At 44.7% G+C, this 18395-nt stretch overlaps 1 protein-coding gene across 3 annotated transcripts in view; it reads left to right on the top strand.

Annotated features, from left to right (window-relative positions):
• Window positions 1-18395, top strand: part of OPCML (opioid binding protein/cell adhesion molecule like) — a 1161062-nt gene that overhangs the window by 1062719 nt on the left and 79948 nt on the right. For all 3 annotated transcript variants that reach the window (XM_044258229.1, XM_044258228.1, XM_044258227.1), the window contains 3 exons: window positions 8854-8991; window positions 9405-9525; window positions 10410-10561. In XM_044258229.1, coding sequence (XP_044114164.1) covers window positions 8854-8991; window positions 9405-9525; window positions 10410-10561 — 411 coding nt within the window. The remainder of the gene's footprint in view (window positions 1-8853; window positions 8992-9404; window positions 9526-10409; window positions 10562-18395) is intronic.

Raw genomic sequence — 18395 nt, 5'->3', positions numbered from 1 at the left:
TGACCATGTGGTGGCATGGGACACGTCTGTGCCTCCACAATATTATTTTCTTTGAGAAACTGGGCATAGGTAACTGGTCATTCCTGCTTAGGCTAATGCAAGCAAGGTCAAATCAAACTTTCTTAAGACATATACAAGAAATACATGCACGGAGGAAGTAGTATCTCATTCAGTGGCTTAATTTCATTTTTTAAAAAGTGTCGATTATTTTTTAAAACAGTATTTTATTTCAACTAAGGTACAGAATTCCTTCACTTTTTAGTAGTTAGTTATGAAATAACCTTGTTGGCTCAGAGTGCAAATAGTTGTAGTGAAGGAAAAAATCCTGTAATAAAAAAAACTTCCCAAATATCCTTTACATTTCATCAATAACTCAGGTGTTTCAGCTAAGCTTTCTGTAAGTCCTGATATTGTTTTCTTCAACCTCTGTGTCTTTTTGGTCAGAGATGTTTATTTCTGTTTATATTTGGATACTTTGTAGAATATAAATGTTAGCTACTTTTTTAACCATGTCAGCTATTCTGTTCTCCAAATGGATTTAAGTTTCTGCCTCCAGCCATTTGTCTGTCTATATGAGAAATTCTGGTTTTCTGAATTCTGTGCCCTCATGCTCTCTCTCTCTCTCTCTCTCTCTGTGTGTGTGTGTGTGTGTGTGTGTGTGTATGTTCATCTCTTCTCTTCTTTATCCAGCATGCACTCGGAACTCCTACTGAAAGAGAATGTGCCACATCTGTGCCAGTACCCTGGCTCTTTCCATACCACTCAGGACTACTCCCTCTGAGTCAACAGGGTCATCTAGATTATAAAACTCTCATGTCCTGATTTTTCTTATAGCTAATGAATCCATCTCAGAAAAGAGAACACAAAGGCCAAACTAACTACATGTCTTCACTTCGGAAAGACTGACTCTTGTCCTGATTCTCTTCATCTGTGGATCTGGGCATCCCCATCCACTGCGGGTTGATGAAGGCCTGGCTGCCATTACCTTGCAAGGCCCCCGCTCTCCCTGACTCACCTGCTGACATCCCAACTGTCTCTCATAAGGGGCAGTGGATTGCCAGCAGAAGGCCTGAGCACACTCTGAGATGTGCAGAGCTTTATCGACTGGTAGGTTCTGAATGTCTTCACGTCAGAGGATGCCTGGGAGTCAATAGGTAGAACTGGCTGGCACTTGGCAAGTAAAGGCCACAGGAGTTCTCCATGTATTAACTGGGGGTGTCATTTCTGGTTATACATTTTAGTGCCCTGGACAGTGTTTAGAGGATGGCAGTGATGGGCTAGTTCAATCAGTCTGTAAGCATGGGCTCAAGAGTCTGTTTTTAAAGTGCTCCTTGAATGATATCATGTGTCACCTTGGACAAGATCTCTAGGCCCTCCCTCCTCGACCTCGTTGTACAGAGGCTTCTTAATTTTGCATTCTCCTGACCCCATTTATCAGAAAAACCCCTTCAAATCCCCTGCCTCTGGCTTTCCATCTCCAATAAAGAGAGGCCCTGTACCAGAATTGATCTTTCTGTTTAGTCCCACTGAAGAGTCATTTGAGCCCTTCTCTTATTGTGTCATCCCAGCTGTCCCATCAGAAAATGACAAAGACTTAGGAAATTCACCACTGCCAGGCAATTCCTTTGAGCCCCATTTCCCAGGAGCATTATTAATGTACTCTTTCCCCCACTAGAAGCTCACCTGACTTTCACAGTCACATATTGATCTTGTCATTAGCCAACTTGCTGTCTACCTCAGGGAAGGTAGCCAGCAAAGCAGCCCTGGACAGGAGCAAGCCACCCCTCCCTTGGGCAAGGTCCTGGTGGCCATAGCCTGAGAAAGGTTATCTGAGCCCAAGACAAAGAGTTTTTGTCACCGCCAGCAAGTGAGACATTGACCCAGAGGCTCAGTCTCCAAACCAAAATGACTTTAGCACAATTCAATTGCTTGTATTAATTAAGGGAAAATGAAACAGTGGGTTTATCACACTTTTCATTAACTCCAGCAGCAAAGGGATGTATCTGGGAGTTGGGAGCAAGCAAGGATGGAATGTGCTGCTGTCCACATGCCCTGGTTTAATTAAGGAGGGGGAGCCCACTATTGCTTTTTCCCAAAAGCATTCTAAGGAGAGTCATGGGGTCAGGGAGGACAGAGAGGGTAGAGATGGACCTGGCAGAGAGAGAGAGATTATTCAGAGAGGGAGAATTTAGAGGGAATTCAGTTTCCAAACCCTTGCCCATCGCACATAGAGTGAAGAGATGCTGTATGTTCATCCTACATGAGATAAACACAGGGTTCAAGGAAGTTGAAGCTGTAATCCCTTCTCAGTCTACCTGCAGTTTAGACAATGGGATGGCTACCATATAGGAAGCAAGTGCAAACAGTACAATACCAAGGTCACATGAGCCATATTGTCCCAAATTCTGAGACTTTATCCTTGTTCCTACTCAAGCATGTTTCTAATGTTTCTGTCCTTCAGGAGAAGGAGGCTCTTGTGTCAGGAGGTTTGTGATTGAGAATGATATCATGAGATCTCTGGGGAGGAGGGAGAAACCCACTCCTTAGCCTATAGGTTTCCAGAAGGCAGCATCTCCTATAATCTCTGGGAGTAATAGTCTCTTCTTCCACCTCAGTCACTCTTTGTCTCCTTCATGGATGGTGAGTAATGTCATTGATAAGGTGATTTGTTAGGCATCCACTGGACCTTGTCATGCCAGAATAAGACCACCTAGAAGTGAGATGGCACTCCTGATTCTCCATCACCTTCCTGATCTACCTCTGCTTGGGTCAAAGTGTTCTCCATAAACCCTGGACTCTCTATTCCAATATAGCCTTTATTCCCAGGTCCAACATTTGTCCTGTAGGTGAATACCCAAGACAAGTACTCCTACTGAGCAAGTCCGGATGTCTTTAGTTCACAGGGAGAAAAGCAAGAACCTGTGTCATCTTTGGATGCCAAGCCCAGATTGTGGGTCAGCCTGATAGCAATAAAGCTCGTATTTTGATCTGTTTGTGGCTCACTTGATATGATTATGTTCTACTGGCCAGAATCCTCAAGAGAGATGGCTGAGTGACAAGCTTTCAGAACACAACCCCACAAGCACTTCTGACATCTACCTTGCCCTACACATGGCAAGGGCACAGAAGCCACTGGGAGGGGACTACTCCAGACAGTTCCTTTCCTTGGACTTATCTTGCTCCAGACCTTTGGGCAGGATTTCTAGCATATGGTCAATATGACAGCCAACCCACACCTTTTTTGAAGAATGGTACTAAGCATTTCTTACCGGGGTAAAATCTCAGTTCCTTGCTAGCTTGAATGAATACTTAGTGTTGGTGAATAGGCAAGAAGCTATGGTCCAAGATGGATCAAAAAGGGTTAGAAGCATTCATATGATCATCTGGACAATGGATTCCCAATTTCCAAGTCCAGTGTTATTATGGAACATCTGTAATAACCCCTCTTGCTGAGGAGCAGAGAAATGTCTGTTCTTGCTTTTCTAGAATTCCTTCTGTGTGAGCCAGATTGACTATGGGGTGCTCATGCGCTTTCCACTCCCAATGGCTTTCTCTTCCTTTTTTGCCCACTGGAGTTCTCTTTCTACTGGCCGTGCCTTCAAAAAGCCATTCGCTCTGTGTAGATGAGTCCTTAAATTCTTACCCCTCCTCCCTACTCTCATCCTCCTCATGTTCATCTCCTTCAAGGCACCTGCCCCCCGGCACGTGCCACTGTGAGCTACCTCCTGACAGGCCTCATGGCAAAAGCTGTGACAGGTGCTGACACTTAACCTCACAAAGCAGTTTCCCTGGATAGAGTGGCAGCTTTCCATGGCATATGAGGAGGGACAGTGAGGCTGGGACACCCGGAAGGCTACTTTTAATCATTTCAAAGGGAGACGCCAGGCAGGCTTTGCTCTATATGAGGATGACTTTTTTTTGGATGATGCAAATAATCTAACAAAGGAATGGGCCTCCCTCTGAAATCATCCCTGGGAATATTTATGCAGAATAGGTGAAGATATTCCATCAGGGACAATAATCCAAAAAAAACCATAGAAAACTAAAATCTTTGAGCCCTTTGGTGCTTAGAACTGTAAAATTCTAAGGGCCTGTGTGAGGAAAAAAAAAAAAAAATCAAGCATAAGAGTGGTGGCTGAGAGACAGTTGGCATGGAAGGACAGGATGGGAAGGGGGACAGAAAGAAGAAGAACCGGGCCAGGATGCATCCAGATTTTAGTCCAGATTTCCTATTTGGTCTCTTCATCCCTGAATGCTTAAGTTGCTTCCAGTTCTAATAAATCTTTCTGGCCCACCATCTTTTACTAGAGGGATGTGAAAACAATTAGGAACTGAAAAATGAGCCTAGGGATAGAAAAATATAAACTGCCGAGTTCTAGGCTCACGAGATTGTAGACTACCCGAGGTCAAGGGCCTTGTCTTCTACATTGTCTCCACCCAACACCCAGCATCTAACCCAGCGCTTCTCTCATGGTACATGTGAGTAAAATGATTGCAGGTGATGTCGGGGAAAGCAGGTCATACCAGAGGTCCTTTCCTGAAGCAGTTTCTCAGTCTGCTCCTTCGTTTCTAAGACGGCAGGCCCTGCTTGTGGCCATGGCTTGCTCTTTCCAGTCTGTGACTGGGTCATAATCTGCCTCCCCGCAGAAGAAGCCCCCCTGTGCACGCAGAACCATGGGGCTCACTCAAGCGTCTTGCATCTGAGGGGTCCTGGCCTAGGGACCTCCTTCATCCCCTGATAAATGGCCCCATTTGTATTCTTGCAGATCTTAATCTCCCTGATACAGTGAATTGAACTTACCTTCTCACAAGTACTTGTCTGTGGGAAGAAATAACCCCTTTCTAAAAATATATTTCTGCCAATGATTCAGAATTCACTTCCCTTTGCTTCCAATCACGTTATATGAGGATGTCTGAATGCATAGGGCAGCCTTTGGGTTATTGGCTTATTAAGGGACCTCTCACCACAGAGCAAAACTGTGAAGCCGATTTGGGACTCCCCTTTTCATACATTTCGTCAAAGAAAATACTGTAGTCTTTTAGCCTGTGTTTTTTTCTTTAATCCCTTTTGAATGTGTCTTTAGAACCTTTCCAGTGACACCCAAGCCATCTTGTTGGCACCCCCCCCAATCTTTCTTTCCTTCCTCATACCAGTATCCTCTTCTTTCTCCTCCTTCTCCTTCCTCTCCTGTTCTTCCCTCAAGTTTCTTCCTGCCTGTCTTCTTTCCTCTCCCTCCACATCAGCAGCTTTTCTTCCTGGCAAACACAAGAGGATTAAAACGTTTGTTGCCTTCTGCCCCTTTTGCTGCAGGATGGAGTCAGAATTTGACACTGCGACTGGAACAGAAGAGGTCAGGGAAAGTATTCAACCCTGCAGTTTCTTAGGTCTGTAGGCATTTAGCAACTTCAGTTTGTTCACCTAGTATTCAAAGCAGTAACAAAAATGACATCTCCATCACTTCCAGTGGGCCTAAGATGGGGAGTGTCTTCGACGTCCTCTTCCCATTTCTTAGCAAAGAAAACTGAGAGCATGCACACTTCCTAGTAAGACTGTAAACACTCAGTATCTTCAGGGGTCCAGATCCTTGACCTCAGTGCACTTGACTGAGTGCTGTACTCCGAGGAGGGTATCTCTTGAGATGCAGGCACCACAAGGATCTCAGCGTGAGAGGCGCTCAGTAAGCTTTGTTGACCAAGTGGCCACTTCGCAGACCCAGATCATTACAAATGGGTGACAAGAGTGAGATGAAAAGAGAATGTGTTGGTGCCTTGTAGCTTCGCCGCCCAGTGCGTGGGTCCCAGAGCAGCAACATGGAGATCCCTGGATACCGGTTAGAAATGCAGAATCCCAGCCCCACTCTAGACCTACTGGGTCAGAACCTATGTATTTTTTTAGATTCCAGAGGGATATATATGCAAATTAAAATCTGGAAAGGATTTACTTTATAGTACAGACTTGACAAAATTCATTTTCTCACTTAATGAGGTAGTATTATTGTAACGATACCCATTTTACACGAAACCTTCTCTTCCTTCCTCCCTTTTTTGCTGTCATATAAGTGTCCCATAAAAACAACATTACAGATAGGAAAAATACATTCCCACTTTCAAGAGGGTGGCTGTATCATCCAGTAATTCCTTTATGAAGGACCCAGGATCTGCCCTCCTCCTACCTTAGGGTCCCAGCACACTGGCTTCCATCTTCTTTAAGGTGATCCTGTCCCTTTGCACAAGCCAGCACTTCCAAAGAGAATAGCATCTATAAACCTGCCTTATCAGGATCTTTAAGACGTGTGCCCAGTGTTACTATGTAGCATGGTATGGTTCTATCTTATTCTCTGCACGGAAATGGGCTCAGTGACCCTGCCTGAGGCTCCCGCCAGGCCTGGTGCAGGTGGCTCTTTTGTTTGGTCAGATGCAGTGGGGTTTAATTACTTGTGGCAAATGCACTGTAGCACATTTTGACCAAATCATGGCATCTTAGTAGTAAGGAGGCACTCTTTTGATTCTGCCATACTTGTTCATTGCAGAAAAGGCAAAGTGAATTTGGGAAGTTGTTTTGGTGTGTTTGGTTTCATTGCTGTATACTTAGATAGGCTAACCAACATCATTTCAACAAGTGAGGCAATTTTTATCCTCATAGACTTCCTGAAATAAGTGATCCCAAAACCTTCTTCAACTATGAGAGTCTGTTAAATCTGAGAGAAATAAAGAAAAAAGAATGAGAAGACGTTTCTACCCCTCTAACAAATCTTGAGGAACTAAGATATGAACTAGTCTGAATGATTGTCTGCTGTGGTGGCAGGCTTATGACCAGCACCACTGCCTTGAGATCCCAGTGAATAGGGCCCTACCCCAACCCCAGTGGGCGCCATGCTCTAGAGTGTCTTCCTTGACATTTTCTAAGTCCTCTTCTGGTGCCTAGGAGCAGCCAATGCCAGCAATATTATTAAGGAGAGACACTCAGATTCTAAACTGGGAGTGTGTGTCCTGTCCTGAGCCCCGTTTCTCCTCTTCAGGGTGCGTTTCCAACTTCTACTCTTGGCCCTTCTTTACATGGGTTCAACCAGATTCCCTAAGATCCCCAAACTCACACCTGTGGGCTTCTTTGGGGACGCAGTCCACAGGTCCAGGTTCTAGGAGGTTGACAAAGGATTGCTCCTCCTGACAGTGCAAGATTTCTTTCATGTAATTGCATGAGATTGGGCTACCAGGATGGTGCTTATGTTGGATGAATCTGAATGTTTATTTAGAGAGGGGCTGTGTGAAAAATATTTTGCCAGGGACCCACACCTGCTTGGGATGTACTTGGTAACTGATGGCAGAGCCTGGGTAGTTAGGACTTGGGGTGGGGGTTGGAGGCAGGGAAGACAACAGGAGCTGAAAAGCAAGTGGTCTGAGGAAATGGGCAGGATGGGTGGAAACTCCCTAAGAGGTGAGACTTAGAGCAAAGTCGGGATGTTAAAGCACCTGACTCCCTACCCCTTTCCCATCATCCTACACCTCACTTTCCTGCTGTTCCTCATCCATGGTGGACTTAGACTTAGTTGATGGAACACCCATTGGATAGTAATATGTTTATAGAGGGGTGTGAGGGAAGTTATAAAGTGTTTTTATCCTCCTGAAAACTATTTTCACTCTAATGCCTGGAATACAAAAAAGAATCAGGCAGCAGGCCTATAAGAAATCCAAATGGCTCTACTTCATCCCTGGCCTTTGTGTTGGCTGGGTTTTCACAGGAGTCTGGTGCTTTGACAAAAGTAAAAACATCTGGGGTTCAAGACAGACGGTCTGTTCTCTTTGCACTGAACCACAGGGAGAGCGGTAAGGGATAAGACAGAGGAGCCAGATTGTTGTAAGACACATCATGAGGGTTGTAAACAACACATATTTTGCAACCCTACAATATTTTGATCATGAATTCCAAGCTTCACAGGTGCCTAGGAATAAAACCTCCAGAATGTCCCTCAAAGTTGGGTATTAAATCCACAAGGCTGTTCTAGTGACCATGAATCCATCATATGGGGCTATGACGTTTATCTTATGTTGTCTATCGTTTATTGAGCGCCTAATGCAGAGCAGTTACAAAATGCTTCCATATTCATTTTTTCTCCAGTTCATCTTCTTTAGGACATTTTGAAACGGAATCAACTGCTTTCCATCCATCTGTATTAAACTATTAAATGGTCACTTATTTGTTCTACCAGTAGTTAGTTGTTTGTGTTCTGTATCCAAAGGCATTTTTTTTTTTTGAGACAGTGAGGTGGGGGGCAGAGGGAGAGGGAGAGAGAATCTCAAGCATGGAGTCCAACTAGAGGCTCAGTCTCATGACCCTGAGATCATGACCTGAGCCAAGACCAAGAGCCAGATTTTTTAATGGACTGAGCCACCCAGGTGCCCCATGAAGGGATTTCTACATAATGAAAAATTAAGATGCTCATGCTAACATACTCTTAAGTTATTCCCACATTTTTTATTGTATTGTTGATCATGATAATTCTCTTTAAAACAATGAAGTTTAGTAATGTGCTAGGTACTTCATGTCTTCTAGTAGTTAATCCTCATCATAGTCATATCAGAAAAATAATGAAAATCTGTTCTTTTCAAATGATCTGAAAAGTTAAAGTGAGTTAGACAAAAACACAATGACCCAAGACTCAAGCAAAGAATTTCTTTCCCCAAAAGCCATACTATTTGGTCAACATGGTACCTTATAATCTTTGACTCAATGTTCAAACCTCATTTTTACAGCTTTTTGTCTTCTTTCCTGTACATGCTTATGATGTGACTATAGTTCTATCCCTGGTTTCACAGCTTCTTGATTATTTCTTTCTCTTTCTTTCTTTCTTCCAGAAGGCCAGGGCTTTGTGAGTGAGGATGAATACCTGGAAATCTCTGACATCAAACGTGACCAGTCTGGGGAGTATGAATGCAGTGCCCTGAATGATGTCGCCGCCCCTGATGTGCGGAAAGTAAAAATCACTGTAAACTGTGAGTTGACCCATCGTCAGGAAGTTTCAGGGGGAAAGAGAATATAGGGACGGAGGGAGCAAGCCGTTCATAGCAACGTCATTTTCTGATGGTCCCAAATTGTTTCCAACAGGAAAATATTGTTTCAGATTGCTTTGCACCATGACTGTCCCCATTGCCATTTTGCCCCTGCAGTCTACCTGTACCTATCAGAGCTTTTAGCTAATGGGGAGAATTGCTAACTTTGAATTGGTTTCAAGGCTTAAGAAGATGCTGGTGTAAATGCAATAACCTTGAGCAGGAAACTCTTTTCCTAAAATAAATGGTTATTTAACTAGGAAGGTGGGGTGGCACAAGAAATCCATTTGCACAGCAGGTGACTAAATGTGCCTTTCATCTGTTTCATGAAATCACTCTGCATTTTCCTCCCACAGACCCTCCCTATATCTCAAAAGCCAAGAACACTGGTGTGTCCGTTGGTCAGAAAGGTATCTTGAGCTGTGAAGCCTCTGCAGTGCCTATGGCTGAATTCCAGTGGTTCAAGGAAGACACCAGGTACCTTGAAAACAGAAATCAGGCATATCCCCCTTCTCCCAACCCCCCTCCCCCCAGCAACCCACAGTTTGTTTCGTGAGATTAAGAGTCATTTATGGTTTGTCTCCCTCCCTATCCCATCTTGTTTCATGGATTCTTCTCCTACCCACTTAAGCCCCCATGTTGCAGGGGGGTAGGGTTATGGACATTGGGGAGGGTATGTGCTTTTGGGTAACTTGGAAGGGGAGATGAACCATGAGAGACTATGGACTCTGAAAAACAATCTGAGGGGTTTGAAGTGGCGGGGGGGTGGGAGGTTGGGGTACCAGGTGGTGGGTATTATAGAGGGCACAGCTTGCATGGAGCACTGGGTGTGGTGAAAAAAATAATGAATACTGTTTTTCTGAAAATAAATAAATTGGGAAAAAAAAAAAGAAATCAGGCATATCTGAAGCAGAGCTGATGGATCATTTTCCTCTTGGAAAGAGAATGATAAAGCAAAGGGGAAAGATGGCAAAACCAAAATGTATTAGTCCCCTTTATAATAGAGTCCCCTTCTAGAGCCAGCAACAAACAAACACAAAAATCAAGGAAGCTGGCCACTGGGAAAATGAACTGACCTCATTTCAGAATCTGAGATTAGTTGTAGACATGGCAGCCCTTAGTGACTATAAGCCAGTGAATCTCACCTTTGGAACATGAGCATCCTTTCATTTTTCCTCCTGTGTAGGCTGTGGTACTCATGTTTTGGGTCAGAGGGACTGGTTCAGATTGAGAAAAGGTATCTGTGGGCAGAGGTTCCTGGTAGAATTCATCTCTGGTATCCTTCAGTTCCCCCCAGTATCTCTGTCTGCTATTTCACTCTATTTGTAGAACCAGAACAGAAATACCTTCTCTTATTGCAGGCTAGCCACCGGCCTGGGCAGCGTGAGGATTGAGAACAAAGGCCGCATATCCACTCTGACTTTCTTCAATGTTTCAGAAAAAGATTATGGGAACTATACTTGTGTGGCCACAAACAAGCTTGGGAACACCAACGCTAGCATCACACTGTATGGTGAGTGCAGGAAGCCTGGGTGCAGTGGGCTCAGCTATAAGGGAGAACTGTGGGACTATAGAGGGAGGAAGGCTTGATCTGCTTGGCCTGTGTCCATCCATACTGCTCAATCCACCATCCTTAGAGATGAAGTAATTCTCCCTGTCATTCTCTTAAGCAAATGATATAGTGATGTTTGCAAGGTAATTGATATCTCCTGGTCCAAGGTAATTGATATCTCCTGGTCCTTACAAAAGGAGTAAACCCAATTCTGAACTGAGTTGAATGGTGGTTGCCATAAAGAACATAGAACCATGGAACAGTTCCAAATGTAGTACCTAACAGTCTGAGGGGTTAGAAAAAAAAAATAAGATACCTTCTATAGGAAGAGTCTATAATTCTGGGGGTTATATTTATAGATTTGAACCAAGTCAACTGCTGCCATCATGATTCTCATGTTGATTGCCATGTCATGTTCTCATTCATTGGAGTGGATAGAGCAGTAGTCTGTGTCCTCATCAAGACAACTGTTCTGTCCACAGCTGGAGAATCAAACCCTTCTCTGAAGGTCTTTTCCCCCTGTATGGATGGAGAGGTCTCCATAGCCCTGACTGGCTCCCTTGGAAGCCCTTATCTTTCCCTCACTCAGCCTTCCCACATTGATGTGTCCATCTCCTTGTACCACATTTCACATCATGGGCCAGAGTCAGCTTGTTGTGATATTTCGTGTGTGTATGTATTTGTTTATTTGCTGAAATTTGGTTAGTGGTGAGTGGGATGGAAAGGTGTTCCTTTTCCCATGTGTATTTCAGACCCTGAACGAGCTTTCAGCATTGACATTAACTAAACTTGGTCCACCAACCATCTGAAATGTGTGATCTATGTCTTTTGTTTTCTCTCTGCATTGTGTGTGCATTGTGCTGTGTGTGTCTTAGAAATAAGCCCCTCATCAGCAGTGGCAGGTGGGTACAGCATGTTCCTTCCTTCCTCTGCCTGCCTGAATGCCTATGCTTTTGAATTAAAAGCTACTTCAAAGATAGGCTTGCCTGCTCCTCCTCCTTGACTTACGTATTCTTAGTAGACAGACTTCGGTGGGTTTGTTTTGCGTAGTTTAGGTAACAAGCATGTAGAATATGATGGCTTTCACGTACATATATCATTATATATTTTGGGGGAAAGGGTTTGCCCCCAAAGCAATACACTTGGACTTGGTGACCTCTCAAATAGATGAGTATTCTGCTGTTTCTGCACGCAACAGCACCAAAAGGAACCCAGCCCAGAGATGAAATGGATTATCAAATGATTGTCTCTATGGGGAAGTCACCTTAGTGCGAATGTCTTATTCTTTTAGCTCAAGGCAAAAAAGAGATAATGACTTAATTCTATAAACTTCATTTTAAAATAGAAGTACTTGGGAGTCATTATTCATAATAACCGTAATAATATCTACCATTTACCAAATATTTACTGGATTCAAGACATTTTGTTAGTACTGTACATAGCTCATTATTAACTCTATTTTAAAGATGAGTAAAAGGAGGACCCGTAAGGTTCAGTAACACTGAAGTACACATACCAATGGGTAGGTGCTGGACTGGGCTCTCATCAGATCATGGATAACGAGAGTGATGGGTATGTGTGCACACGCACACAGTCATGCATGTTAGATGAAGCAGCGGCAGGTGCCTCGCTGCACTTCCACACACCGCTGTCTCACAGCCCTACATCCCTATGCTTGATCTCAGTCACAAAGTGGTAACATCTGAATTTTCCAGACCCGGCATCAGCTCCGTAACTGTCAGTTTTCTTAGCTCTGGATCTAGGAGGATCATGGGCCACTTGCACCGCCCACACCTTGAGCTCTTTGACTGTCATCTCTTGGTTTTTGATAAAACTGAGGGGATAGGGTGGGATGGGTGTGATGCTCTGACCCTTACCCTGCCATTCCCCACTCAGTGGGGTCACAAGGGGTACTGAATATGGCCAAGAAGGGGAACCTAGGACTGAAACCAGATAATCTAGTTTCTTGTGCCTCCCTACCACTAATGAAAGAGGCATGCCACAGCAGTAATGACAGCAAATGTGTACTAAGACTGGACTAGCCTTATAGAGCTGACCTAACAAGGTATCATTGACTGGGTGGCTTCAACAATGGGAATGCTTTTCCTCAGAATTCTGGAGGCCAGCAGTCCAGCATCAAGCCAGGAAGAGCTGCCATCTGTTTTTGATGAGGGCTCTCTTCCTGGCTTGTAGATGACCACTTTGAGCTCACATGGCATTTCTTCTAAGTAGGTGTGGAATGTGGAGAGACACAGATAGCAATGGCAGAGGCAGGAGGAGAAAAACAGGGCTCTCTGGCATGGCTTCTTATTGTGACCCTAATACTGTGGAATCAGAATCCTTCCGTTATAACGTCATGTAATCTTAATTACTTCCTTCTAGGCTCCATCTCCAAATACACATTGGGTACTAGGTCTTCAACAGGGAGATATAATCTGGTGCACAGGAAAGACACAGCTTCCTATCCCAATCCAGCCAGTCACACGTCAGCCGTCTCATCTTGCTGAGCCTTACTTTCCTCCTGTGTGCTACTGGGATATCAGTACCTTCTTTAAAAGCCTGGTGAGAGGATTGGGTAGGTTTTACCGAGAGAGAGAGAGCCCCACAGGTGCTATGTTTAGATGCCTGACTTCGACAATATGCCAAATCTACAGGCCTCAGTTTACCCAGCTAAAATGTGGATGATGTTTCCTGGCCTATTGCCTGTCATCAGGAATGGTCCATAGGAGAGTGTTTACCGCAGAGGTGTGACAAACTGAAACTTGTGTAAATGCAAGGTATTGCAGTCACTTCCGCTGCTTGCCAATACCTGGGACACAGCCCCTCTTGTTGCTGCTTTCCCTGGTACGGCTGCCAAGACTGTTGCTCAACTGAACTGTGCGTTCCTTTCTTCCAGGGTCTCTTGTGCCCTTTACTACAGCATCTCCAATCCCCGTAATCCACCCAGCCTGCTCTACCTGGTTAGTAACCACTCCCCTCCCAGCCTCCCTTCCTGAGGGAAGCCTTCCCAGACCTCCCTGAGAAAGCCAGTCCTCCACTGCAGTCTCCCACATAATACTTTGGAAGGCCACTCTCACCAAGGTGTACTTGCTAGCATTCATTCAGCAAGTGCCTGCCAGGGCTTGCCACAAGTAGTGCACTGTTCTCAGTCAAGAGGACACAGGCGTACACAGCAGCTACAGTCCCTGTCCCTGTAGCCTCCCCTTGCTACTTGCAATTTTACTTCCGTTTCATTTATTTAGTTTGTTTGATTAAAGTCTTCCCTCCCCTTCAGCCTGTATGCTCCATAAACAAAGGGACCATGTCTGGTTTGATCCTTAGAACCTAGGACAGAGTTTCATACATAGTCGTGGGTCAGAAAAATCTTGCTGAATGAGTGAACAGGTATAGAGAGATGGGAAAGGTGTGTTGGTGATGTCAGCCGCAGGAATTCAGCTGTCAGGGATGAAATATGGCAGCATGGAGTAGGGTCTATAAACTCAGAGCTTCTTTGAAGCCAGGCTGTGCTGCTCACTGGTTGAATGGCTCTGGGAAAGTTAATCTCAGCTTGCCTTTTTCTTTCTTTCTTTTTTTTTTTTTCCTTCCCATCAGTGCAGGCATTTTAGAAAAGATGTCCTGTAATTGTCTGACGCTAAGCCTGAGTAGAAATAGCTTAACCCAAGACCAGAGTGACATTGTCCAGTTGACCACCCCCTTCTGCTGGCCATGAGTGTTCCTTCTAATCCTCAGTATTCCTGTAATTTTGGTTAACTAGTGTTACCAACCACTTACTATGTGCAGAGGCACTGCACTAAGTGTTCTACATGTTTTGTCTCATTTAATGACTGTAGGAAGCAAGTACTATATTTATCCCAATTTTACAGAGGATGAAATTGAGACATTAGGCAGGTTACTCAACTCAGTGGCATACAAATGCTTGAGCTGAGATTTAAACCTATGTATGCTGGTTCCAGTGTCTGAGCTGTTTCCTACTTCAGTCCAACTTATCATACTTGGCAGCCCATTCCATATGGACGTTGGTGGACAGCCTTCCAGGTGGAAATCCATTTCGACAATTAGCCTGCTTGGACCCATTTCCCACACCAACATCTCCCCTGTTCCATCTGAATCTGAACCCGTTCTGCAGGAAACACAAAGAGCTTTCTATATCTATCTATCTATCTATCTATCTATCTATCTATCTATCTATCTATATCTATATCTGTATTTTTCTATATCTATCTATCTCTTTGAATTAATGTTTTCATTTTTGTTGGGTAAGTACCCAGTAGTGGAATTAATGGATCATATGGTAATTCTATTTTTAATTTTTTGAGGAGCCTCCATACTGTTTTCCACAGTGGCTATTCCAATTTGCATTTCCACCAACAGTTCACGAGGGTGCTTTAACATAGTTTAAAAAGGAAAAAATAAATCTGCACCCATTCTTTTAAAGGATGATTTTTACATTTACAACCCATAAATTCATACTTCCTGAATACACACCTCCTCCCTGCCCCACATCCCCAGGCATACGTTGGTGTTTGCCCTCAAAGACTGTACACGATTGTTTTTGGAGACCCTTTTGACTCTGCACTGTGACCCCATCACAACACATACTCATAATAGGAGTCTCACACAAACACATCTTTGTCTATTTCCTACCTGCATGCAAAGAACAAGGGGAAGTGGGATGAAAGCAGTTTCAAAAGAACACATAAGACAAAACCAGTGAGACAGTGGGCTGGTGAGCGGGTTGAAGCAGGAAGTGATGGGGCAGTGGTGAGAGTGAACACAGGTGGGTGGGTGACATGCAGAGACAAATCAGTGGTTGGCACTGACATGAGGTGTTTCTTCCCTGCATGCCAGTTGCCGCCCCTTCAAAAGCCACACTGACAGGATAGGTCAGGCAGGCAGAGTGCAGCTCAAAGTGGCATTTTAGACTGCCTGCATGTTCCTTAGTGCCGGGCAACTGCAGACCCTGGAAAGGTAGCAGAACATCGAGAGACCAGGAGCAAGGAAAACGGTGTTCTGGTCTCGACCCTCGTTCAAACGAACGGATGCTCTCTGTTCTGTTCCCTGGTTGTCTGTTAAATGTAAGAACAGAACAAGATGGACTCTCAGCTGACTTCCAGCTAAGTGTTCTAAATTTAAGCCACAGTGGAGAAACCGTATTAAAGGCAGGTCTCCATAACCTCGGAAATGGTGGCAGTTAAAATGCTTTTTCAATGGAAAAGCAACCCGCTCTAAGTATAAGTAAGTTTTACCGAGGGGAAGCTGCCATTTGCAGGACCACCTGGAGTGCCAGCACCTTGAAGTCCCGCCAGGCCTGCACATAGCAGAGGGAGGGCCAGGCTCAGCCTGCTGGCCCCAGCTCTGCCCCCCAGGAAGCCACTCACTCTCTCTGCTTGCCAACCCACTTGGCCTCCACTGGGTCCTGAGCAAGAGGCCCCATCCCCCTGTCCTTAGAGTGCAAAGAGCGAAGATTCTGAACTTGATGACATCCGGCACTGCGGAAAGTACGATGGGCTTAATGAGCCGTATAAACGCCTGGATTACTGGAACTGGCAGGGGAGAGGGGCAGAGAGTGCAAACAATGCCAGAAAGGAGGGGGGTGCCGCAGAGAGAAAAACAGATTTCTCACATTTTATCTGTGAAATTGTAGCGACACAAATTAGTTACATTAAGAGTTAAGTATCAGGAACAGGGACAACTGATAGGAATCTTGTCATTGCAAATGAAAATGGCAAAATATTCCAGTTAAGGCAACATCTGGGCTCTGGATTTTTTCCTCAGGCAATGCCTCAGCCCCCCTCAGAGCAGCCAGGACTCAAGCCTACCTCAGCGGTCCCTGCAAGCCATAAGGACAGAATCTATATTTTCTTTTGCTAATGGCCTTTTCTCTAGAATAAATATACATATCAGGCTGCTCTTCAAACTGGATTTCTTCAACGACAGGCAGCACCAATCACCTCCTCTCAGCATCCACCCTTTGCTGCCCACATCCCCAACGCCATGCAACGCCCTGGTACTTGCAGGCGGAGCCTCAGAGCCCTCGCCTTTGTCTCCTACCCAACCCCACCCCAACACACTTGCCTGTCCGCTATCCTTCCCTACTCTTTTACTAAGAACACACCATTTCCCGGTGCCTCCAGTGGAGCCCTGAGGAGTGGGTGCGAGGAGTCTGAAGATTGTGTGTAGTGTGCCCTCTGTGTACCATCCCACATCTTCTCTTGCCTTCTCCTCCAAACCTCTGACAGGGCAAGTCCGTGTTCCCATCCCCTTCTCCTCTAGCACCATCACGTCTCAGTCTGCCTTTCTCGGGCTCCCCCAACCCAGCTCCAGATCTCCCTTTGGCCCCTGGCGCCCCCTTCTGGCTTCTGTGATACACCCGGGTACTGACTTTCTTACCTTTCTTTGTTAGTCTGGGGCTGGCCTCTCTACCTTCTGCCCCGTCAGTCTGCCCAGGGAGTGTTTCACAATGAGAGAAGGGGACTTCTATGTCTGTAAGCATCCTGCAGAACAATATCTTAGTTTGTTTTACATTTGCTTTAGGTATTTTAAAGATGCAGATTCATGGGTCTTGCCCCAGACCCATTCAAGCATAGTTTCCAGGAAAGGTCCCAAGAATGGGCTTTTATTTTATTTTTAATTTTTTTATTGTGTTACATTAGTTACCATAAAATATATCATTAGTTTTTGATGCAGTGTTCCAAGATTCATTGTTTCTGTACAACACCGAGTGCTCCATGCAGTACGTGTCTTCCTTAATACCCACCACCAGGCTCACTCATCCCACCCCCCCCCCAAAATCCTCAGTTTGTTTCTCAGAGTTCACCGTCTCTCATGGTTCGTCTCCCCCTCCAATTTCCTCCAATTCACTTTTCTTTTCCTTCTCCTAATGACCTCCGTGTTACTCTTTACATTCCACAAGTAAGTGAAACCACGTAATTGACTTTCTCTGCTTAACTTATTTCACTCAGCATAATCTCCTCCAGTCCCATCCATGTTGATGCAAAAGTTGGGTATTCATCCTTTCTGATGGCTGAGTAATATTCCATTGTATATATGGACCACATCTTCTTTCTCCATTCGTCTGTTGAAAGGCATCTTGGCTCTTTCCACAGTTTGGCTATTGTAAATACTGCTGTTATGAACATTGGGCTATATATGGTCCTTCTTTTCACTACCTCTGTATCTCTGGGGTAAATACCCAGTAGTGCAATCGCTGGGTCATAGGGTAGCTCTATTTTTAATTTTTTGTTTTCCAAAGTGGCTGCACCAACTTCTCTTCCCACCAACAGTGTATGAGGTTCCCCTTTCTCCACACCCTCTCCAACATTTGCTGTTTCCTGCCTTGTTAATCTTTGCCATTCTGAGAACATGCTTTTATTTTTTTTATTTTTATTTTTTTAAAGATTATTTATTTATTAATTTGACAGGCAGAGATCACAAGTAGGCAGAGAAGCAGGTAGAGAGAGAGGAGGAACGAGGCTCCCTGCTGAGCAGAGATTCCCAGGACCCTGAGATCATGACGTGAGCCAAAGGCAGAGGCTTTAACCCACTGAGCCACCCAGGTGCCCCGACAACCTGCTTTTAAAACAAGTTCTCCAGGGGAATCTTTTGCACACTGAAGACTGATGGTCTCTGAGCATCTCTAGCACTCTCCTGAATTCTGAGCTACAAACCACTATCCCTACCCGAATGTTCCATGGGGATTTCAGACTCAGTCTTTCTCTCTCAGGCATGCTTCTCACTCAGACATATACTTTATCTTTTCCCCTCCACACTCTCATTAGAATCTGTCTGGTCATTC

This window comes from Neovison vison, chromosome 7, assembly GCF_020171115.1.
Source record: "Neovison vison isolate M4711 chromosome 7, ASM_NN_V1, whole genome shotgun sequence".
NCBI classification, from domain to species: domain Eukaryota; kingdom Metazoa; phylum Chordata; class Mammalia; order Carnivora; family Mustelidae; genus Neogale; species Neogale vison.
The sequence above is the reverse complement of the archived record's forward strand: the minus strand, read 5'-3'. Positions and strand labels throughout refer to the sequence as shown.